This window comes from Sinocyclocheilus anshuiensis, unplaced genomic scaffold (genome assembly GCF_001515605.1).
Source record: "Sinocyclocheilus anshuiensis isolate Anshui unplaced genomic scaffold, SAMN03320099.WGS_v1.1 scaffold577, whole genome shotgun sequence".
NCBI lineage: Eukaryota > Metazoa > Chordata > Actinopteri > Cypriniformes > Cyprinidae > Sinocyclocheilus > Sinocyclocheilus anshuiensis.
The window spans coordinates 707676-732500 of NW_015539872.1; the positions used below are offsets into that span (position 1 = coordinate 707676).

General features: G+C 36.1%; 3 protein-coding genes across 3 annotated transcripts in view; 1 reads left to right on the forward strand and 2 right to left on the reverse strand.

Annotated features, from left to right (window-relative positions):
• LOC107685245 (proteinase-activated receptor 1-like) overlaps positions 1-1276 on the reverse strand; it is a 5225-nt gene extending 3949 nt beyond the window's left edge. Inside the window, exon 1 of the mRNA XM_016481760.1 lies at positions 1111-1276. Coding sequence (XP_016337246.1) covers positions 1111-1180 — 70 coding nt within the window. The 5' untranslated portion in view covers positions 1181-1276. The remainder of the gene's footprint in view (positions 1-1110) is intronic.
• A 395-nt stretch (positions 1277-1671) lies between these two features.
• The window catches only part of LOC107685248 (ras GTPase-activating-like protein IQGAP1), a 60746-nt gene continuing 37592 nt past the window's right edge, over positions 1672-24825 (reverse strand). The window contains exons 15-38 of the mRNA XM_016481763.1: positions 23686-23849; positions 17254-17344; positions 16137-16304; positions 15585-15727; positions 15322-15492; positions 14740-14823; positions 14557-14628; positions 14401-14470; positions 14082-14290; positions 13165-13317; positions 12592-12755; positions 12089-12313; positions 11490-11630; positions 11050-11134; positions 10588-10820; positions 8257-8389; positions 6940-7042; positions 6581-6722; positions 5164-5251; positions 4842-5054; positions 4445-4605; positions 3131-3286; positions 2606-2714; positions 1672-2477 (exon numbers count right to left, since the gene is read on the reverse strand). Coding sequence (XP_016337249.1) covers positions 2364-2477; positions 2606-2714; positions 3131-3286; positions 4445-4605; positions 4842-5054; positions 5164-5251; positions 6581-6722; positions 6940-7042; positions 8257-8389; positions 10588-10820; positions 11050-11134; positions 11490-11630; positions 12089-12313; positions 12592-12755; positions 13165-13317; positions 14082-14290; positions 14401-14470; positions 14557-14628; positions 14740-14823; positions 15322-15492; positions 15585-15727; positions 16137-16304; positions 17254-17344; positions 23686-23849 — 3392 coding nt within the window. The 3' untranslated portion in view covers positions 1672-2363. The remainder of the gene's footprint in view (positions 2478-2605; positions 2715-3130; positions 3287-4444; positions 4606-4841; positions 5055-5163; positions 5252-6580; positions 6723-6939; positions 7043-8256; positions 8390-10587; positions 10821-11049; positions 11135-11489; positions 11631-12088; positions 12314-12591; positions 12756-13164; positions 13318-14081; positions 14291-14400; positions 14471-14556; positions 14629-14739; positions 14824-15321; positions 15493-15584; positions 15728-16136; positions 16305-17253; positions 17345-23685; positions 23850-24825) is intronic.
• LOC107685249 (proteinase-activated receptor 3-like) lies at positions 17488-20153 on the forward strand. The gene is made up of 2 exons (XM_016481764.1): positions 17488-17997; positions 18815-20153. The coding sequence occupies exons 1-2, from the start codon at positions 17910-17912 to the stop codon at positions 19834-19836; spliced, it is 1110 nt and encodes a 369-aa protein (XP_016337250.1). The 5' UTR covers positions 17488-17909; the 3' UTR covers positions 19837-20153.

A 24825-nucleotide genomic window follows, 5' to 3' on the forward strand; every position in this document is an offset into this window, starting at 1 on the left:
CACCAAGAGCTTGTAACACTCCAAAGAGAAAGGAAAAATTGAAATCGCATCATATGACCCCTTTAAGAAGAAATGGTGTACCAAATTAAATGCTGAGCAGTGTCGGGAAGGTTACTTTGGAAATGTAATGGATTACAGATTACAAATTACCCTATTTAAAATGTCATCAGTAGTGTAACTTTCAATTACTTTATTAAAGTAAAGTAACTGATTACAATTGATTACTTATAATTACTTTTCTAAATTTCTAATGAATGTTTTTAACCGTTAATCATTTTGAAACATTTAAACCAGGCAAGGTTAACCTTACTTTAGGACTCAACACTCATTACCGTCAGACTTTCAAAATCCTTCATCACTTGAATTAAGATTATAAGAATTTAATTTTAAAGCACAGCCACCACAAAATCAGATTTTAGCACCTCTTTTTACTCTGAGATCGTTCTGAGGTTAAATAGAGATTTTGAATCATAAGATTTGGTTTGATTGCTGTGATATTGTTTTTTTAAATCAAATATTTGCATAGATATGACAGGAAACACACTGGCATCTAACAATGCTTTGGAAAAAAAGTTACTCTTAAAAAATAAATCATACATAAATCCAAATAGGAAATAAAACAGTTATCAAATAAGCATGTGTCTTATTCTGTGTCATAAACTCCTGAATCATTGGTGTCATATGTTAAAGCAGTCAATGCAATTTGGGAAAGAAATCAATCAAATCTGTATGTGTGTGTGAACATATTCAGATGTAACGCACTTTGTAGTCGTTAACATTTTCATAAGTAGCTAATTTAATTACACTTTTTTTCTCAGTAACTGTACCAGATTACAGTTAATTTTTTTCCAATTAATAATTCCGTTACATGTAACTAGTTACTCCCCAACACTGATGCCGAGTAAAAACTAACTAGTAAGCACTTAGTGTGAACTTTGCTTCTCAAAGTATGTAGAAGTATGTAGACTCGCACGTCATTTTTTTAGCAGTGGATTGTAATGCTTACTTTCAAAAATACAAAGTACAGAAAGTTCACATTTGCTCCTCTCACCAAAGCACTGTATGTTACTTAAGTTAAGACTCTTAAGAGACAGGCTGTAAATGTCTTACCGTTCTTGGGCAGCTCAGCCGCAGAGCCCTCCACGGCCAGCAGCCCCATCAACACCACAATCCGCAACATCACGACTGAATCAAACGCTGCGGCTCAAAAATGATGAAAAAAAGCGCAAAAACTAAATAAAACAGGCAAAGACTTTTTCAGTGCATGAGCTCAACAGCAGTCCTCAGACATCAGGAAAGACTGGAAGGTGATGAATTCACTCCGCTGTCTGTCGCGTGCATGTCAACGCCTACTTAACACAAGGGAGTCCAGGACTAGCTGATACAAACTTTAAAGTAGATATTTTTTAAGGGTGTTATTTTAAGTTACTTCACAGTATTTACAGTATATTATATTGTGTTTATTTGTTTCTCCAAGTGCTATTAAAATATACAGTATGAAGGTTCAATTTTGTTTGGAGTATAGTAATCACAAAAATGTCAATTTGAAATCACCATAAACGTCTGCATTTATATGATTAGGCTTTTGATTCATAATACAGCCCTTGTGTCGTATATCCAGTCTCCCCTATATATAGAGTGTATATGAAAAAACACGTTTTGATGTATAATGTATGTATTTATTTAAAATCAATAACATTTATCCATCTTCTCAGCACTGAACATTGTCATTTTTTTAACTGAAAACATTTAGGAATGCCGTTTAATAAGTATCTTTAAAAAGATGCACATTTGAGCACTTAGAAATGAAAGGCACTAGTTCATGACAGTCTTGTGAAAAGTCTCCTCTGCTTTATCTTATTTAACAGCCATATGGCAGTAGTGCATTATCAGTCATTAAAAGTCATTCATCTTATTAATTTCTAAGATATTAAAACATTGCAGCATGCAATACATTACTTGCTATAAAATATATATTTCAATTACACTTGTATTGAAAAATATAATCCATACACAATTTTCCAAAACAAAAAACAGAAGTAATTTGTTGTTTTGATTGTGGTTTGATTAAATTTCCTTTCAAATGTAAGCTTTGTATGTACAACTTTGCTGAATTCTTAGAATAATTCTTAGAATGGTAAGATCTCACTGTATATTTAATTAAATACAGAAGACCTGCAAACACAGTTGCACAAATACCCTGGATGCTCAGAGAAATTTCTTTTACAAAAACATCTAAAAACCAAAGGCACAATCTGTTCTTTTTGTACAATTTGTGTAAACTAACATCTCAAATGAGCCTCTGATAGCTAGTTAATATTTTTCACTGAACATATTTTCACTGGATTAACTCCAAGGGATGTTCATTTTCCATAGAACTTTTTGTTCAAAAGGAAGATCAGTAGATTGACGTTGACTTTGGCCTTGTCGAACATTTTCATGACAGCTACTCCCTCATACTGGAGCTGCAACAGGTCCTGATAATAATAATTACAAAAAAACACACAAGAGGTGAAAAACAGTTCTGTCTTGGTGTGTCCATAAATGCAGTTCCACATAATACAACTAATATCCTGCATGTGGCTCTGTGCACCTGGGAACTGACCTGGAAATGCAGTTGCACCTTCTCCATCTCAACTCCCATAAACTTGGCCTTTATCTCAAAGTCCCCCACTTCCTCACAAGGGCAAATGTTGAACATGACATTTTTTAACCTGAAATGTACAAAACACTGACTGAAGTACTGGAATAGGTGGAGCTTAATACTGTACATCTTACAGTGCAAATAATTTCAGTGTTGCAAAATGACTGGTAGCGCCTGCCTGGTCAAAAAGAAATATAAACATAACATTCTTGAGATTGACAACAAATTAAAAAACTAAATCACTGATCACTAAAATATAACATTTTGAATATTCTTTTGATCTGCCTTAAGAGATTGCAAAAATAGTTGGCTAAACTCCACTTTGGACTGCATGAGGAAGAGCAGAACAGGATGGTTAACTTTAGATATTAGAAAGTTCAGTTTAGATATTATGTATTTGATATTCAATGTGAAGTTACTAATTATGAATACAAATATTCATTATTAATAGAATGAAAAGTAATGGTGCAAAGAGGAAAAACATACTGATTAGTCTGGAGGCCTTCAATCTCCAGAATGACTCCTTTCTCGTGCAGTTTGGCAGCTGTGTACTTCAGAGACGAGGCCTTGGGAGGCCTTGAGGCCTTCTTACTGCTCTTCTCCTCTTCCTTTCTGTCCAGTTTAATGGACCTTCGTGAATTCCTGATTGCAAAACAACCATCAATAAAATATCATATGTCTTATAGGAAATGACAGTAGACACTTTCCAATTTCCCTTCAAGCCATTGTGTATCAGGGCTCAATTGTGGCAATCACTAATCATTAAATATCAATATATCAAATGAGAAAATTAATGTCTAAACATGAGGATAAACAGACAAACTGATAAAAGTTAGTCGTGAGGTTAAATAAAATAAATTAGCAATTAAATAATAATCGAATTATTACATTGATAAATGAACAAATTGATATTGACATCAGATGTGCTGTACCACAGATCAGCAGAAAATCAATAAGAAGGTTATCATGATCATATTGAAAATAATAATTTTCAGGTTTAGTATTATTTTTTTGTATTTTCTTTTGTATTTAGAATGTATTACTTGAATATATTACTTTATTAACTGTTTGCTGTTTTATTTATTGATCCCTTAAAGGTCCCCTGAAATGCTTAGAAACACGCAGCGTTACTCTGTGTTGACGTAATTTTAACTAGGGTAGGCGATTTCAGAAAGGCTAGCCATAGCAAGTTAGCTTTGAAAGCAAGATCCACACCCTCCCTGCATGACCACTTTGCAAAGCCACGCCTCCTCCCAAAACACACGAACACGCTCAGTGGCTCAGGCAGACCAGAGACATGATGAGAGACGGCGTTGGTGGAGGATTGAATGCAATGCTGTCAGATTACCTCATGTCTCATTCACCCGTGAGAAAACATTACAGTACAAAGCATGATAGCACATGATATTACAATAATAACGCCTTTCATTCTTGCTGGAATGCGCTGATGACGTATCATGTCTGCGAAAACAGGCTGCGCAGAGGTATGCAAATACATATTTTGACAGGCAGGCAGGCATCGAACCGAACATTTTGATTGGACAAACATTTTATGGTCCTACGCCTTCCACAGACAATATAATTACATATAAATAAATGTAGGCCACTTAACTTAGTGATTGATATCGGGATGTGAGAGACTTTCAACCAGCATAACAAAAAATGGTTTTGAATTGAATCACCTACCCTGCCTTTAAATTTGTTTATAGATATTTTAAGTGATTATTAAGAGGCACATATACAGTAGGCCCATAATCATGAGTGCATTTGTACGAGAACTTCATGTGTATCTCCACTCACTTTCTGTTGAGGTTATCCAGACAGGTTTTGATGTATGTGTCATAGTAATTGATCTGTTCCTGATAGAAAGCTGCCTTTGAGTTGAGCGCAGTCAGAGTCTGCTGCAACTTCACCAACTCTGCTTTTCTCCTCTGCCTGTAGCGCCGCTGGTATCGAATGTCCTACCAAATAAAACATTTTTGTTATTACAAATATTATATTGTAAAAACACAGTCAGACTAACAGACATGAACTAATGGAAGGTGTTTATGGTACCCTGCAGTCCTCAAGCGACAAGGTCATGGTATGATTTAATACAGAAGCAATCATTATAACTACATTTGTCCAATAGACAATTATCAATTTTCAACAAGCCCCAACGTTTTTTCAAATAGTTCTGAGGTCAATAAGACCTGACCTTGGAGATGTCATTGATGACTTCCTGGTACTTGTGTTTTGAGCTGACCAGACCAGCCTGCTCCAGAGTTCTCAGGTTCCTGAGGATCTTTCTCTTCTTCTGCTCCAGAGGCAGCTGGCGGTCCTCCAGCATGGCCTTGCTGCTCTTCAGCCCCTCTGGAGTCTGAGAGTCCTGCACCACCTGTCGCTCTACTAGCTTAGCGTGCTCTGCCTCCTACAACACCAGAGAGGGAGAGAGAGACGGTTGATTGAGGCGAATCCATTTCATTTCAATCTGTTGACCTCTGTTCAGTCTTTATCATCAATTCAAGAGCCTACTATACCTGTGCAGCAGAGGCAGGAGATTCTAGAATATCTATGAGTGTTTCCCCTGCATGAATTCTCACAACATCCACTATCAGTTTCTTTGTTCTGCAAAGTGACAGGCAAACAAAGAGAAGGATGTCCTAGTCAGGAATATCAGAGTGCCTCATGTTGTGCATTGTCTCATCTGTTAAGATACAGGCTGACATTGTCCAGAAGATAATGCAATGCAAGACTACTTCACGGCACTCACAATTGAGATTTGATCAAGACTGCCATATGCTGGTGACATAAAGGACAAAATGATGACAGAATTTTTTCATTTTGGGTGAAATATCCCAACTTACAAATGTCTGGACTGAATTTAACTAATTTTACGCTTGTCATGACCTTAAACATCTTAAGAGAGTCAAGGTTCAAATAAAAGAGGATATTTTAAAAATGTTGGTGTTTTTTTGTCTATACAGTCAGTCAATGAGCTCCAATGTTGTTTTGGAGCTAACTGACATTTTAAATTCTTTGGACTAGAGCATTCTTCAAAATATTTTGTTTTATGTATGTTCCACAGAAGGAAGGAAGAAAGAAAGAAAAAGAATGTTATGCAGGTTTGGAACAGTTTTGTCTGGTAGTGTAAGCATACAAAAATGCCTGTAAAGAAGTGCAGACTAATTTGTGGTTTGTCTCAAACTGCATATAAACAAACTGGCTGGTTACAGTAATTGATATTCATACAGTCTGTAAACAGAAGATCATACACGTCTGGGTCACTGGGGCTTCACAGATGCTGTGTTTTTTTCTGAGTGGAAATGGAGCAGATGTTAACATATAGACAATGAGCAGTGACGTCAGTGTTCCTGCTTCCTTCCCAAAGATAGACTAGAAAGCTAGAGGTCAGGACACAAGTGCTAGGATACTGGCCAGCAAATGATAGTCGACAAATGTTTCCTTAGAGTATTACATTTCAAGTACGTGATGACCTCCGTCCTTAAGGCCTCTTTACACCATATGACCAAAATCATGCTGCTTCTGGTTGGGCAGTTTTCTTTGCATTGTGATGAAAAAGAAATTAGAATACCTCTATGTAAAACAACTCTGTTGCATTAACGGCATGCGAAAGTTTGTCGTTTATTACCAGCTGTTCATTTAAATGAAAATGTTTATCGCATCAAATTTTTGCACTGAACATTCGTCTTAGTGTGAACAAGCCTATACTCAACAATTCTAATTACACAAGCTGGTCAAAAAAAGGCCCATTTTAGAACTGGAAAAGATAAAACGGGACACCAAACCATTTCCTCCTATGGGTCAGGAGAGATATGAAGACAGGAAATGAAGACAGTGAAGAAAAGTTGAGTGTGGGCAAAGAGATATGTATTATGTTAGGACATTTTACTTATTAAGGCAGTTGAAAGAAGTGATGATTACTTGCTCACTTACTTCATCATCAGTCCCTTCATGTCTTTGTCATCTCCTTCCAGCAGCTCAAACTTGTTGGTGAGGGTAAGGGAGACCTCTGTTTTGGCCAGTTGACTCAGTGAGTTCTCCTTGCTGGGGTCATCTGCATCCAAAGCTCCTTCACCTGGGTGTCAGAGTTTCACATTCAGTATTGTTCTGACAGTGGTTTACTGTCCTTTTCTTTTAATCAGCTGTCAGTGAGGGCATATTCATCTGGACTCTTTTGCCAAAGGCAACACCGCTGCAGTCTTCACTTCCTCTAGGTGGATAAACTGCTGGTGTTTGAAAGCTGCTCTGAGTGATTGAATGAAATTATTTGTTTGTATTTGTTATAATTTTACCAAGTAGTGACTCGACGTCAGGAACTTCCCCCAAGTTCTTCAGGAGTTCATGCAGAAGATCACCGTGATCTGGAGCAATAGCTTCCTTATGTTCCAACACCAACTAGAAGAAAAAAAGCCAATTTAAGTATTCCAGCTACAAGCAGTAGACTACAAAACACAATAATACTTAACATCACACAGCTTGGATCAAGATACATTCCTATTGCAATTGTTATTACTACTAACGGAGTACCATGTTACATTCACAGCAAAACCCAGAAGATTCTATGAAATTGTTCTAATACTGTACATGTACTGTTAAGTATGATATATGTTAAGTCTGATGTAGTATCATTTTATAGATAAAGTTACTTTGCTGCAGCTCAAAGAGTAGAGCATTGTGCTAGCAATGCCAAATTCATGTGTTCCGATTCCCAGGCAATGCATGAAAAACATGTATGCCTTGAAGTGCAATCTAAGTCACTTTGAATAAAAACATATTGTAAATACATAAATGTAAAATGTAAAGTTAATATCTTAGATGCCCCCTGTCTTCGTGTGTATGATTCATTTTCTGATATTTTTAATTGGCAACATAAGATGATGACTTCTTATTTGTTTCCAATACATCTCATTGTTCTAAAATTTGGCAGAGAAAACAAAACAGCATCCAACATTAGGAGGCAATACAGTTGGATTTAAGGGGAATATTTGGACACCAATTTCTTCCATGTACAACTTCTAAATATATTTTCAAATCATAAAATACTGTATCTCTCATTCAATGTAATATACAGTACATTACAGCCATACTGCTTAAAATTGACATCACATCTGTTTGTCTATGTGCTGCATAATGAGAAACATCCCGAAATGAACGACTGAGAGGGGAAAAGTTTGGAGACTCTATTATGTCTGCACAGGTCATGATGTCACGTCCTCACACATATGGATCAAGTTAAGCCGCTCCTCACAGAAGACTCCACTCATGACTCATAGGTGGCTAATGAAACTTAATCACAATGAGTTGACGGTCTAAAAAAAGCATTTGACTTCACATTCCAGATCAAGGCCCAACAGTAAATGCTGAATTGTTTTGACAAGACACATCTAAACTTGATTCTCTTTCATATGAACAGCCCAGAAATAAGATAAAAGAAAAGGTCATCACTTCTACTGAATCTGGCACGAAATGAACATTTTCTAAATGCATGTTATAAATCTTACTGTGCACAATTCATCTGTGCATGTTTCATTTTTTTACCTTGTAATCTAAGCATTATAACTGTATCTCTGTATGTAATTCTCAGTTGCATGTTAAGTTGTATGTCTTACAGAGTGTGTGTTGATAATCTCCTCAATAGAGATGTAGATGATGGGTTTGCTGAGTGTCACCATGTCAGAGTACTCGTCCACGTTAAACTTCTCCTCCGGAGCTGGAACGTCACAAGCTGCCTGGAAGAAGCTCCTTAAAGTCAAAAAAAGAAAAGATTAAATCTGTGGATTTCTTTCTATTTCTTTCTTCAGAATGAATATCAAAATGGTAAAATGAGTAGCCGAAAACACATGAAATTAGGCAAAAGATGTGGGAGTGAGGAATTTTGTGAATGTCAGCTATTCAAATTTCGAGAAATCTGTTGAGCTTTCTACCGAAATTTGTTCAACCAACAAAATAATAAAACAAGATAAAAACAAATGTATAATGCCAAGTAGACCTGAATGAGAAGGTCACATGCTAAACTGCAGTAATCCAGCTCAAGTGTAAACTACCAGGTCTATCACAGACGTGTAATCAGGCAGAGTTGCTGAGAATCTGAGGGGGGGAAAAAACGGGGAGTTTCCAGTAAGCATGATTCACCAGCATGGGAATGAGGGGCTTTGGGCAAAAGGTCATTTAGCACTTCCAGCCTCCTCACACACACACACATTAATGTGTCTGAAGTGGGAACACATGTCCCTCCTTTCTGCTGATGCCTTACTTTCACACAAAAACACTTCCCCACCTTTCACCTCCAATTCCATATATCCTCAGCCTGTCCTGACCCTCAGATCTGTGATTGTTTCAAATCTTTTGTTCTACTCATCAGTTTCTACATAAAATGTTAATGCTTAAAATTAGTAATAGTTAAAAATAAGTATTATAATGAGAGAGTAGTTTCAAGTTATTTTATTACATGAAGTTGTATGAATTCATGACACCATTGATAAACAACAACTGCCCCACACCTTCAGCACCCATTCAATCCTATATGTGACCCTGGAGCACAAAACCAGTCATTATAGCACGGGTATATTTGTAGCAATAGCCAACAATACATTGTATGGGTCAAAATTATCGATTTTTCTTTTATGCCAAAAATCATTAGGATATTAAGTAAAGATCATGTTCCACGAAGAAGTAAATTTCCCACCGTAAATATATAAAAACTTAATTTTTGATTATTAATATGCATTGCTAAGCACTTCATTTGGACAACTTTAAAGGTGATTTTCTCAATATTTAGATTTTTTTGCACCCTCGGATTCCAGATTTTCAAATAGTTGTATCTCGGCCAAATATTGTCCTGTCTTAACAAACCATACATCAATGGAAAGCTTATTTATGACTGACTTCCCAGAAGTCTATATTTTGTAAATATGGGCCTTGGAAAAGGCTAAATGAGTTTATGTTGCTTTGGCTACAGTATGTAGATCCAGTGTGGATAAATAACCATGCAATTCACTTCTGCATGTTGATTCTCACTGTGTGAGATGCAATAGTCACTTAGCTTCATAGCTTTTGTCAGCTCTGAGACACTTGCTTTGTATTGCTCCTGCTCCTTCTCATGAAATGATAGCTTAAAATACAGTACAGGCCTGATTATTTCAGGGACCTTGTCACAAGTCCATTTTTTATTTTATTTCTCTCTGCTATATTTTCACACTTAAAACAGTGATTTGGATGTGATTCTTGTACCGCTGTCCTCTTTTGAGCAATGAAATACATCTCCCGATAGTTCTCTCCTATGTGATTCCATTGTTGTCAACATTAAGTCTGAGAATGATTCAGTGGGCTATGTAACACTTATAATTGTCAAGAAATTGTTTCTTTGGTTCAACATACTCACCTGTTGATCCAAAATTGGATCTAATTGGAGGTGTACTAATTTTTGCAATGCAACATTTTATCACTTAGATAACAAAATCTTATTTTCCTAAATAATTTTGACATGCTTTATTAGGTAATTAAATAAGCAGACTCAATGGAACATTCTATTTACAAACAACCCTAATATGTCTTCTAAGTTAAGAGTATTGCTCAGTTTAAGTTACTCATTTATGCTTATTACTGTATGAAAAAATCCAAATATATAAAAACAGTTCTTGCTGAAGTTGACAGATTTTGTCCAGTAGGTGTGTAAGTACTTTGCCTAATGTCCAAACAACATTGGATCCTGCCGACTTTCATTTTATGGACAAAAAACACTGAGACATTCTTCAATATATCTTCTTTTTGTTCCAAAGACAAAGGTTCGGAAAAAACATGAGGGTGAGTAAATGATGACAGAGTTGTCATTTATGGGTGAACTATTCCTATAAGTTTTGGATTCTTCCCAGCAGGAATAATATTTATTGTTTGTGACTCTGGAGAAACCTCACACTGATGAAGTGCTCTGTTCTCCTCACCTGAACCTTTGGTAGGTCTGGGAGATGTAGCTGTTCATAAGGGTGAGGTGGTCGCTCTCGTCCTCAAACAGCTTGTTAGCAGCAGCATGCTGTAGCATCTTAGCCACTGATGCCAGGTTCCTCCTCTGCTCCGAATGCACCTGTCCTCCGGCCGTCATGTCAATGATGTCAAAGCCATCTGGAGCCACAATGGCAGGATTCATGTAACGGTAATAGAGCAGAGTCCCAACAATCTGTGGGAAGAAGATGGCACCATTCAGACAGCACTTATTTCATGTGAACCAATATTTTCCTGGGTTCTTAAGATGTTAAATCTTTAAGCAGTTGTGGTTTAGTGCGTTAAGCAATTACAGCTGCATTTCAAGTATAAAAAGAGTTTTGCAGACAGGCCTAGTGAATACTTATTTTAAACTAAACATTTGTATGGATACAGGGGTACCACTTAAATTTTTAACATCTGACCTTTAATAATTCATCCTCTGTGGCGTCAGGGAATTTCTCATGAAGCGTGTCCTTTAGAACTTTAGCAATATATCTCATGCCGTAACTGCATGCAAAAGAAAACAGATCAAATGATGCAAAAGTAAAACTCAGATCAGCAGCAGAAAAAAAAATCTGGCCATACCTTAAAATAATGAGATGACTGTAATGCATGAGCAAAATATTACACAATGCTATGTGTTGAAAATGTTATCTTGTTTTGGACTGACTCCATATTTTTAACTACTGTGCTGCCCCCTGGTGCACAATGACACTGTTACATTGGATAAAATTAATGTATGAAGGAATCCTTCATAATACAATAGGCATATCTGACAAACTTAACAAGCGATATGGAAAACGAACTGCATGAATCAGAGCTGAACATCTCCTTGAAAGGCAGGGATGGTCTTCATTCTTACGGGATGGTGTCCAGCGATGACATGATTGAGCCGAGCACTTTGTCTGTGACCGTCCGGAGCACCTGACTGGAGGATTCCAGTTTACCCCTCACTTCCTGGTGTGACAGAGCCTGCTCTGGCGTGACCTCATATGGCAGCTTACTAGAAGTTCAACAACAGTGGTAAAACTTAATAAATAAAAAATAAAATCAATTATGACAACAGTTGTGCTGCTTTATATTTTTGTGGAAACCATAATGTGTTTGTTTTCTAGGATTCTTTGATGAATTGAAATTTAAAAAGAAACATTATTTATTGTTTCTTTTTACAATGTAAAAGCCTTTCCTGTCACTTTTGATAAATATAATGCATCTTCACTTAATAAAAGCATTAATTTCCTCTAATAACTAAGCAATCCCCAAACTTTTAAACAGCAATATATAGAAATAAGCTTGTTTATTTGGATCATGCAATTTTCATTGTTACAATTTTTAAATAGTATGGAAAATTTTAAATATTCTAACAAAAATGGAAGGAAATGGATGTCAAGAAGTCTAAATGAAAGCGTATATGTAGAAGATGAGAAAATATGCAGATGGATGGTGTGTGCATGTTTAAACCTGGCTTCTCCCGTAGCGGTCTCTAGCTGATTAACCCAGGCCTTGTAGATGTCTACAGGGTTAGTGTTGATGCCCAGGTTCTTGTCCTCGATGATCTCTTTCACCACAGGGCCTAGAAGTTGTCTGAGAGCATTCTGCCCGCGAGCACCACGGTAAAAGCTCAAAACCATCTTAATGACTGTAGGGTTCCCTGTCACTATTTCCTGGATATGATCCACCTTAGATCTACCACAGATGACAGCAGATATATTGTATCACAGACATTTGACTGATGTTTGATGCATTAATTATGAATTCAGAGGTATACAGGTGCATCTCAATAAATTAGAATGTCGTGGAAAAGTTCATTTATTTCAGTAATTCAACTCAAATTGTGAAACTCGTGTATTAAATCTCTCCAAAACAGTGCTGTTTTTGCATGCTCGAGCTAACAAACAGTAACTCTATCCTTAAAATAGAATCTTAAAGATAGAAATGATAAGTATATCTAAGATATATCTTACTTGATCTCTTCTCGCAAGGCTGACTCAAAAAGCTTGAGCAGTAAGTATTCTTCCCGCTGGTTTGAAGCATAGTTATACAACGTGAAGATCACAGTGTCCATGAACTTGGTGGATTTGTTCTGGGGCATCTGGAAGATTAGCTTGGCCAGGTATGAAGGATTGGTCTGTTAAATGAAGAAAACTCATTGAATAAAAAATCTAACTGAAAATGTAAATGCATAAAAGATCATTAAAAAGGTATTTATACAGTATTTATGAGTTTTATACATTCCGTAAATGCATAAAATATTTTTAAATTATATATTTTAATATATATAATTATACATATATATATATATATATATATATATATATTACAAATAAATCATATAGAAATAGTTTATTTATAAATTATATTAATACTTTTTTTATTCTGTTTTTTTTTTAATGAACAAGTACAATAATTTCCCGCGCCAATCGGTGCAAAATTTTATTGGAATATTCCATTAAAGTTTTGTTCAGCGATTCAGCATTCCAATCTATTTCTTAAATGATTTAAAATGACTAAATTTGTGCCAGAGTTCCTTATCTCACTTGTAGAAGGTAGAAAAGATGCTGATAGGCCTCCAGTTTCTTCCTCTTCTCTTTGCTCAGACCCTTGATGCCCTGCTTTTCCCCCATGGCCAGATCTTCTTTGCTCATTTTGTTCTTTTTGCTCTTCATCTTTTTGCTGTGTGACACCACATCCTGGAGACAACATAGCAGTAGATGGAAAAATTAGAATGGATCAAGGGTTCATACTCAACTGGTTTAGACATCTGTAGCTGCTTCTACTCTCATGAAACTTCTAAGAATACAAATATGCTGTTGTTGTTGTTTTCTCTCAGTGATGTGTATTTGCTTGCAGTAGCACTTCACATCATGGGAAAACAGAAACGTATGCACAACAAAGGACAATGTATCTCAATCTCATTCAAATATATCCAACAAGCAATTCAAAGAGATTCTTAAAGGGGTCATATGATGCGATTTCAATTTTTCCTTTCTGTCGAAATCGCCTGCCGCGCTGTTCTCAAGCCCACCCCACTCTGCTCAATCTAGCCCTCCGGCCGTTCCTCACTCTAGCCCCCGGCCTCTGCTCACTGTAGGCCACCGTCCGTGCCTCTGTATCACAATATGGTAAGGGGTGTAACATTTCCGTCACACGCTTAAGGTATTCGGCCAATCATAACACAATGGATAGCTGGCCAATCAGAGCACACCTCGCTTTTCAGACCGATGAGCTTTGTAAAAATCGACACCTTTCAGAAAGGCGGGGCATAGAGGAGAAACAATAATGTACGGTATGTGGAAAATAATGTGTTTTTTTTAACCTTAAACCGCATAAACACATTTCATTACACCAAATACACAAAATAATGTTCTTTTTAGCAACATCATATGACCCCTTTAAGTTTTATGAATCATTTAAAATCACCGCATGAAAGCACTGAAAGCAAACTGCATCTAACCTGTAGTGTTATCCTGTTTTTTACTAACAGGCCAATTTTAATATCCATCAAATTCAGATCCTTTTCCATTTGCTGATTAGAACGAATCTTGGTGACCACTTCCTCTCTGAGCCGTGTCACTTCCTGTTCCTCCTGTAAATCGAGGCTGCTTTGTTCCAGCAAATGTACAAATTTACGGACCACTGAGAGAGGGGGGTGCTGAGAACCGGCTGTTTGAAAAACAGAAAAACACATTCATCTTTACCTTACAAACCAATCAACTGTCTATGCAAGTAAATGTAAATGAATTAACATATTAAATATAATGTTATTGACTTACTCAAGGTTCTGTAGTCAACTCTTGCTTTGTTAGCCTTAAGGTAAGCTTGAATCTTCACTATTTCTTTCTCCTGAGCATGACACAGAATATGCCATTTTCATGAGTATAACTGATAAAGAAGCTGCTCGTTCACATTAGTGCTTGTGTGTGACTTACATGGTCTTTGAAGTACAGCAGTCTCCTTGTGTAGCTCCGTTTAGCTTTCCACATCTTCACCAGTGACTGTAACTAAATTACAGAGGAAACAAGTTTTCATATTATGAATACTGCACTTCAAAGCAACAAGGAAAAATATGATGAAATACTGTAATAAATGAGCATCAGCGATAGGACCGTTACCTTAATCGCACTGCTCACGCTGTCTTGGAAGGTCTTTAGTCTGTCCTTATAGACTCTTCTCTGTTTGTAGCCCTTCCAGGATGCCTGTAATCATAAAGCAAAGCCCATGTGAAATAGACCACATCACATATTTGTTCCTAGAGAATATTGGTAGTTTATTTTCTTTTGAACTGAGCTATAAAGAAAACAATACGACTCTAGAATTTATAGCCAATACGGTTACTAAACCCTTTTTTGTAATTCTTTCTTTGTATAATGTTGATATTTCGTTGCTATTGCTAATTTTATTGTCTCTTAATGTTTTGAGGAGTTAACAGAAGAGTTAATCATTTAGATTTACATGCTTTTGATGTGTAAATGTCATATTACAAAAACTATGAAACTACTCACTATAATTGTTTTCTTTAATAAACAATCCGAACTTAAAAATAACAGAAATAATATTATAAAATAATAATTTAACTTTTTTTTATGCTAAACAATTAAAAAATGTTGAGTCTTAGAGCTTTCAAATTAGGTTAGTGGCCTGGCATACAAGTAATCAAGTTAAGTATCAATACTTTACATTAAACAGTTAAGCACCTGCAGTTTGATGACACTTGGCTCTTGCTTTCGCAGGTACTTCAACCTGTCATTATGTGCCCGCCTCACCAGGTATCCACGAATCAGGGCCTGAAGCTGGATGATGAGCGCCTCATTGGCCAACCACAGCTGCTCTCTGTTATACTCTGCTGTTACACTGCTCAAAACACTCTAGTTAGGGGAAAGAAAACATGAACAACAGAGCTTACATACTTGAATTCAACACTAAAAACTGTAAATGTATATCTGTCCTGAAGACCTACCTGAATATCTTCTTTGGTGAGCTGTGAACTGTCATGGACAAAATGATCTGGCTCAACCCATGTCCCTTCCTTGCTTTCAATGTTGTAGAAGTAGTCATATTTATCCTTGATCTTGTGTTTCACCCATAAACTGCCACTAGTTCCTACAAAAAAATGCAAGGTGAATGCAATTCTTCATAAATAAGTTATTCTTCACAGAAGCTCTAGACATGTGTATTTGTCTCTGTCTGAAATCAAATGAATCAGTAAATGTTTTAGATGATAGGACTATTTACAACTATTATTTAACAATTTATCAAATTAAACTGGCAAATTTGTACTAATTTTACACTATTAGGATTGTTAATGGTAATGAAAAAATATACAAGAATACACTACTGTACCATACACAATATGCTGCTAAATATATAATAAATTCTATCATTTATAAATAATACTTTCTAACAGCATGAAAAGAAATTCTCCAGCCTAAAAGAGTAAGGCAGATAAGTTAATGTTCAGATTAAAGCTAGACCTTCCAGATCGCAGTCATCAGGGGTGAGATAGAGTTACCTTGTTCTGTTTGAGTGCTCTGTAAGTGAGCGAGCTGGCTGTGGTAGACATGAGCACATTTAGACAGCACCGCTCGAAGACCTGCATCAGGACACTGCAGAGCAGCTAGTGTGGCCTTAGCATCTCCCTCAGATACTGCCCTGTTAATGTCTGCTACTGCCTCAGCCACTGAAATCATTCACACAAACGTAAGAATTCATTTTATTTTCTTAGTAGTAATGTTTCAAGATAAACACTTACTGGACTGACTGAGGTAACTTAGGTTTATTTGATTATCTATACATCCTCAAACCATGTTAAAATGTATCAAATATGGTATAACATACCATGTTTTGCCCCTCTCAATAAAAACTGCAGAGCTTCATAAAACTAAGCATTTAAATATCATGTAACTAAGGCATTATTTTAAGATAACAATGTGACAACTGATATTTATATATGAACCGATGTAAGTAGTCTGACATAGTTTTTTAAAAATCTCATTGATTTACATCACAAGCTATGAGAATTTCACCTTACTTTTTGGTCATGTAAATATCAGCAGCTGCACCTAATTTCAGGCCTCTGAATAAAATGTAAATGTTTATTTCCTCCTTGAGAATGAGCACCATATTCTTTTATATCATACTAAATAAGCCATAAATGCCTTGCATATCAAAGATGCTATTCAACAAAAACACATACTGTATGCAACCTTTTTTATTAATTTTTAAAACATTTTGTCTAAAGGGTCATTAAACTGTTCCATTTAAAAAAAAAAAAAGATTTTCTGACTATTATTTCAAATGTTAGGCTTTACTTTTGTAATCATTGAGAATGGGTAAAGTCACAGTTCTTCCTAAGACTATATTTTAATTTGTGTAAACGTTATACAGATTACATAAAGATTTTACATGTATAAAATAAAAAATGTTTACATATTTTTACTGTAGTCTATAAGTATTGTACAACAGAGTTTAAATATTAAAGTTAATAGACTTGAAAGGTCATAGGTAATTATGTGGATCATATGTATTAACGCACATCCTTTATAGGGATGTGTATAAGAAATGAATAGACTGAACAGAAAAGCTAATCCTAAAGCTTTCATGCAGCTTATATTTGGTTGCACACTTACATTTGAGTGCGTCCTCCTGGTCCCGGTTGGCAGTGTGCACGGCCTCCTGGATCTGGTCCAGCCACAGCACAGCAGATTCATCTCCAGAGCTCTGTTACAGCACAACACACAGTCAGCACATGCGCCATACAAACAAGTGTAACTGAACACACTGTCACAGGGCAAACAAATCATCTGCTACTACAGACCAAATTACTCTAAATCTAATCAACCAAATCAAGTAAAGGTGGGAGACATTCTGTGAGAAGGTATGAAGAAAGAAAGAAAGAAAGAAAGAAAGAAAGAAAGAAAGAAAGAAAGAAATTATAGGGACACATTTATCCAATAATGGACTTGTGGCCAGAGACATTTTCAAGATACCATTTAAACATTCCTCTATGCAATTTACGAACTATTTGTGGACAGATGTTTGTAAATAATTTGGTCCATGAACTGCATTTGGAGGAAGTCTCTCATCTCGCAGCATTTCCTGACATGCCTGAAAAATGAGCCCTGAGCAATTCTGACTCAGACTCCCTAAGCCCTTGACAGGAAACCAGCAACATATCACACCCTTCGATGTAAACTCCTAACTTGACAGTTATTTGTCTAGAGAGTGATCCTCAAAAGAGTCACTTGTAGATCATGTCTAGTTTGATGAACAATAGTTTGTAAAAATGAACTGGAAAAACCTTTCAAACATGTGGAGATTTTTTGTGCTGCTGCTATTACCATTAATGTTTGAGGACTCACTTCAAGATTCAGGTAAGAGAAAAACGCTTCTCTTTCGTTTAAAGATCAACAGCTGATTGCTATGTGGTAGAGATGTGAATTTGCACTGAAATCAAGACTTTTGTGACAAAGAAAACTTTAATTGCCCTTTAACTGACTTGACTCTTTTAGTCAGAGCTACTGTAGCAGTCTACGGTGATCAACATTTTCAATCACCTAAAATAAATTATTCTCTAAATACAATGTGTCAAAATCTAGCAACATAACAATGGTGAGTTTGGGAATTTTAGGTGGTCATACACTGCTGAAAGAACAACAAAAAGAGTCAGAGACATTACCCCAAAATAACACACTAAAATAAATAAAATGTAGTAAGTAAATATAATGTTACATAATTAAAAATGTAACACTTTAAATCAATTATTAACCTTAAAAAATGTTTGTCGTGTGGTAAATCTGGAACATCTGTGCCTATAATATTAAAAACTAAAACTAAACAACCTTTATTTAATTTCAAAAACTGTCTTTTCAACTGGTTTTAATGTCTTTGGTCACTTTAAATTTCAAAGTCAATTCAATGTTTTCCAGATTTTTCTAGATAATAAAGTAACAAAAATATGTATGCATTAGCATTGAATGTGTAATGTTCTTATTATTGACTACACAAATTGACTAAAACTTGAAGCCATGTCAGCTATTAATTATTATCCAATCTAAAATTTTCTGTAGAATTATATTCACTTCAGTTTAAATGTAACCACATTTTCAGTATAAATCTGTGTGAAATGTAATTACTAAGAACACCCTGTATAACAGTCTTTTAACATTGTTTTCTAACCTTTCTTTTTAGTATCAAAAGATTCCAGAATCATTTTTCCAAACAAGCCACCTCACCCAAAAACATATTCTGGAACAATAGTCTTTAACTCATCCTTCCAGGTGCCTGTGATAAACGTCAGTGCCAATGTCATCGATCACACCACTGGAATTGTCAGCACTAGGATCATTCCATCCGCGTACATCCTAGCCATCCTCATTGGGATCCCCTCTAATGTCTTTGTGTTAACCTGCCTCAGCGGAAGAAAGAATCTTTCCAGTGGTATCCTATATTTTAGCCTAGCAGTTTCAGACCTCCTCTTGCTACTTTCCCTCACACTCCGAGTCCACTATCACCTCAATAACAATGACTGGATCTTTGGAGAGCTCGCCTGCAAGGTGGTGATTGCCTGCTTTTATGGGAACATCTACTGCTCGATTCATGCCCACATGTGTATTAGTGTGATGCGCTACCTTGCGGTGGTCCACCCGTTCCTCTACAGGACAATGTCAAAAAAGTACTATGCGATCTGCACCAGTTTATCCATTTGGATGGTTTTTGCTATTGCGATGCTACCTGAGTTTATGATTCAGCAAAGCTACCAAGTTCTTGAACAAAAGATGGTGACGTGTCATGATATCCAGTCCTATGAAAAAGCTTTCAACCGAGCTTTGATTCCATGCAGACTGAGTCTGATCTGCCTGGGGTTCATCCTGCCATCACTAGTCATCACATTCGTTTACGGATCCATCATTTACCATCTAAATCGTTCCAGTCATGACTGGAAACACTACATGAAGGCCAGTACGTTGGTGTTTGGGATCTTTTTAGTGTGCTTTGCCCCATGTAATGCACTTCTTTTTGCACACTATGTGAAGCTGTACACTCAGCAGCAGTATGACTTGTATTATTACTACAAAGCAGCCGTATGTCTGTGTTCTTTCCACAGCTGTCTGGACCCCTTCCTCTCATATCTCCTCACAAAGACTTCCACTTCCCAAGTCAACTTTAGATCCTTTAGCTCTAGACCTTCGATGGCTTTGTCCATGAGTTGAGTCCTTTTAAATACCAGGATGTTTGTGTTGTGGCCTGCGAGGGGGACTTCCTTATCTAAAATGGCTTAACAGTGGGTTGAGGATGTTGTGGTTGGACTTCCCACTTTTTACTTTAGGAGAGGCTCCTGACTTGATCAGGAGTTGGACACTTACACTCAAGTGTAAACATGAAACCAAGTCAAGCTGAATACAAAATATTTGAGACCAGGAAAGTTGAGTGTTGAGTAGAAAGTGTCCAGATCATTTGTATAAGAAAAGAGTATCTGAAATAACAGATGTAACCTCTTAAGGCCCGTTCACACCAAGGACGATAACTATAAAGATAACGATAAAGATATAGTTCTAAAAATTGTTCTCAATATTAAAGAATAGCAGAGTCCACAACACAACTATAACGATAAAGACAAAGAGAAACGATATCGTTGGAATCATTTTCAAAACGATTTTTCTGAAAAATTGGCAGCCAATCAGAATCCATCCTGCTGTAACGAGCTCAAGAATTTAAAGCGGCAGACGCGCGTGCGCTTAGAATAAACAGACGATATCGTTCGCTGGTGTGGACGCTAATATCGTTATCTTTATAGTTATCTTTATAGTTATCGTTCTTGGTGTGAACTGGGCTTTAGACATTTCATTGGTTCAGCACTGTTGTTCTGTTTCACCTTGCAGATGAGGTCTTTGGTGGACAACAGTAGATTGTGATAGTGTTTGGCGTTGGCTTGATTGACTCCCTGTAGTTTAGCTGTAGGGAGTAGGAGGGCGGCGAGTGTCTTCTCTGGATCTCCAGAATTTAGGGCTTCGTTGATCTCAGCGATAGCGATGACTCCTACACAGGGAACATGGGAATTTTATGTGCTCAACAACTGGAATATTCAATGGAATATTGTCAATGATTAAGAAAAAGACAAAAAGGTTCTAAATTTGTTGTTTCAAATGTTGTTTCAAGATCATGTATAATGTTTTATATTATAGTTGAATGCTGATCAAAGCCTAAATGTTTACTTATGAGAATCTTTAAATGTTCAAAACTTTTTTTGTGAGATTTCAATACATTGGATAAATGAAGTTCAATTCATACACATTATGGAGTAACTTTCTATAAAACAGACATTCTTTGTATGGTAGAATTTAATAATCTTAAAATGTTCATTGTCAAAGAAAAGTCTATGAAACACATCATTACTAAGAAGACCACTTAGTCTGTTTTTATTATATTACATAAATTCATTAAAACTGAAAACATTTGGTAAAAAAACTATTGAAATACTTCCTTTTCAATCTTGTGTGGTGATCATTTTGAAATTTACACTACTATTCGAAAGTTTGGGGTTTTTGAAAGACGTTTATTCTGTTTACCAAGGCTACATTTATTTGATTCAAAATAAAGTAAAAACTGTAATATTGTAAGATATTATTACAATTTAAAATAGCTGTGTTCTATTTTCTTATATGTGACCCTGGACCACAAAACCAGTCATAAGGGTCAAATTTTTTAATTGAGATGTATAAATCATCTGAAAGCTGAATAAATAAGCTTTCCATTGATGTATGGTTTGTTAGGACAATATTTGGCCGAGATACAACTATTTGAAAATCTGGAATCTGAGGGTGCAAAAAAATCTAAATACTGAGAAAATCGCCTTTAAATTTGTCCAAAGGAAGTCCTTAGCAATGCATATTACTAATGATAATACATTTTTGATATATTTACAGTAGGAAATTTACAAAATATATTCATGGAACATGATCTTTAATATCCTAATGATTTTTGGCATAAAAGAAAAATCGATAATTTTGACCCATACAATGTATTTTTGGCTATTGCTACAAATATCCCCGTGTAACTTAAGACTGGTTTTGTGCTCCAGGGTCACATATTTTAAAATGTAATTTATTCCCGCGATGACAAAGCTGAATTTTCAACAGCATGCTGCTGCTGATCATTCTGATATGCTGATCAAATCAAATCAATACGCAAATCAATATGATGATTTTGTGTCCAAGAAACTTTCTTATTCTTATCAATGTTAAAAACAGCTGTGCCTTTTAATCACTTTGTGTAAACTGTAATACATTACTTCAGGATTCCTTGACGAATAGAAAAAGAACAGCATTTTTGTGAAATAGAAATCTTTTGTATCATTACTAATGTCTTTACTATCACTTTTGAGCAATTTAATGCATCCTTGCTAAATAAAAGTGTTAATATCCAAAAACATATTCTGGAACAATAGTCTTTAACTCATCCTTCCAGGTGCCTGTGATAAACGTCAGTGCCAATGTCATCGATCACACCACTGGAATTGTCAGCACTAGGATCATTCCATCCGCGTACATCCTAGCCATCCTCATTGGGATCCCCTCTAATGTCTTTGTGTTAACCTGCCTCAGCGGAAGAAAGAATCTTTCCAGTGGTATCCTATATTTTAGCCTAGCAGTTTCAGACCTCCTCTTGCTACTTTCCCTCACACTCCGAGTCCACTATCACCTCAATAACAATGACTGGATCTTTGGAGAGCTCGCCTGCAAGGTGGTGATTGCCTGCTTTTATGGGAACATCTACTGCTCGATTCATGCCCACATGTGTATTAGTGTGATGCGCTACCTTGCGGTGGTCCACCCGTTCCTCTACAGGACAATGTCAAAAAAGTACTATGCGATCTGCACCAGTTTATCCATTTGGATGGTTTTTGCTATTGCGATGCTACCTGAGTTTATGATTCAGCAAAGCTACCAAGTTCTTGAACAAAAGATGGTGACGTGTCATGATATCCAGTCCTATGAAAAAGCTTTCAACCGAGCTTTGATTCCATGCAGACTGAGTCTGATCTGCCTGGGGTTCATCCTGCCATCACTAGTCATCACATTCGTTTACGGATCCATCATTTACCATCTAAATCGTTCCAGTCATGACTGGAAACACTACATGAAGGCCAGTACGTTGGTGTTTGGGATCTTTTTAGTGTGCTTTGCCCCATGTAATGCACTTCTTTTTGCACACTATGTGAAGCTGTACACTCAGCAGCAGTATGACTTGTATTATTACTACAAAGCAGCCGTATGTCTGTGTTCTTTCCACAGCTGTCTGGACCCCTTCCTCTCATATCTCCTCACAAAGACTTCCACTTCCCAAGTCAACTTTAGATCCTTTAGCTCTAGACCTTCGATGGCTTTGTCCATGAGTTGAGTCCTTTTAAATACCAGGATGTTTGTGTTGTGGCCTGCGAGGGGGACTTCCTTATCTAAAATGGCTTAACAGTGGGTTGAGGATGTTGTGGTTGGACTTCCCACTTTTTACTTTAGGAGAGGCTCCTGACTTGATCAGGAGTTGGACACTTACACTCAAGTGTAAACATGAAACCAAGTCAAGCTGAATACAAAATATTTGAGACCAGGAAAGTTGAGTGTTGAGTAGAAAGTGTCCAGATCATTTGTATAAGAAAAGAGTATCTGAAATAACAGATGTAACCTCTTAAGGCCCGTTCACACCAAGGACGATAACTATAAAGATAACGATAAAGATATAGTTCTAAAAATTGTTCTCAATATTAAAGAATAGCAGAGTCCACAACACAACTATAACGATAAAGACAAAGAGAAACGATATCGTTGGAATCATTTTCAAAACGATTTTTCTGAAAAATTGGCAGCCAATCAGAATCCATCCTGCTGTAACGAGCTCAAGAATTTAAAGCGGCAGACGCGCGTGCGCTTAGAATAAACAGACGATATCGTTCGCTGGTGTGGACGCTAATATCGTTATCTTTATAGTTATCTTTATAGTTATCGTTCTTGGTGTGAACTGGGCTTTAGACATTTCATTGGTTCAGCACTGTTGTTCTGTTTCACCTTGCAGATGAGGTCTTTGGTGGACAACAGTAGATTGTGATAGTGTTTGGCGTTGGCTTGATTGACTCCCTGTAGTTTAGCTGTAGGGAGTAGGAGGGCGGCGAGTGTCTTCTCTGGATCTCCAGAATTTAGGGCTTCGTTGATCTCAGCGATAGCGATGACTCCTACACAGGGAACATGGGAATTTTATGTGCTCAACAACTGGAATATTCAATGGAATATTGTCAATGATTAAGAAAAAGACAAAAAGGTTCTAAATTTGTTGTTTCAAATGTTGTTTCAAGATCATGTATAATGTTTTATATTATAGTTGAATGCTGATCAAAGCCTAAATGTTTACTTATGAGAATCTTTAAATGTTCAAAACTTTTTTTGTGAGATTTCAATACATTGGATAAATGAAGTTCAATTCATACACATTATGGAGTAACTTTCTATAAAACAGACATTCTTTGTATGGTAGAATTTAATAATCTTAAAATGTTCATTGTCAAAGAAAAGTCTATGAAACACATCATTACTAAGAAGACCACTTAGTCTGTTTTTATTATATTACATAAATTCATTAAAACTGAAAACATTTGGTAAAAAAACTATTGAAATACTTCCTTTTCAATCTTGTGTGGTGATCATTTTGAAATTTACACTACTATTCGAAAGTTTGGGGTTTTTGAAAGACGTTTATTCTGTTTACCAAGGCTACATTTATTTGATTCAAAATAAAGTAAAAACTGTAATATTGTAAGATATTATTACAATTTAAAATAGCTGTGTTCTATTTTCTTATATGTGACCCTGGACCACAAAACCAGTCATAAGGGTCAAATTTTTTAATTGAGATGTATAAATCATCTGAAAGCTGAATAAATAAGCTTTCCATTGATGTATGGTTTGTTAGGACAATATTTGGCCGAGATACAACTATTTGAAAATCTGGAATCTGAGGGTGCAAAAAAATCTAAATACTGAGAAAATCGCCTTTAAATTTGTCCAAAGGAAGTCCTTAGCAATGCATATTACTAATGATAATACATTTTTGATATATTTACAGTAGGAAATTTACAAAATATATTCATGGAACATGATCTTTAATATCCTAATGATTTTTGGCATAAAAGAAAAATCGATAATTTTGACCCA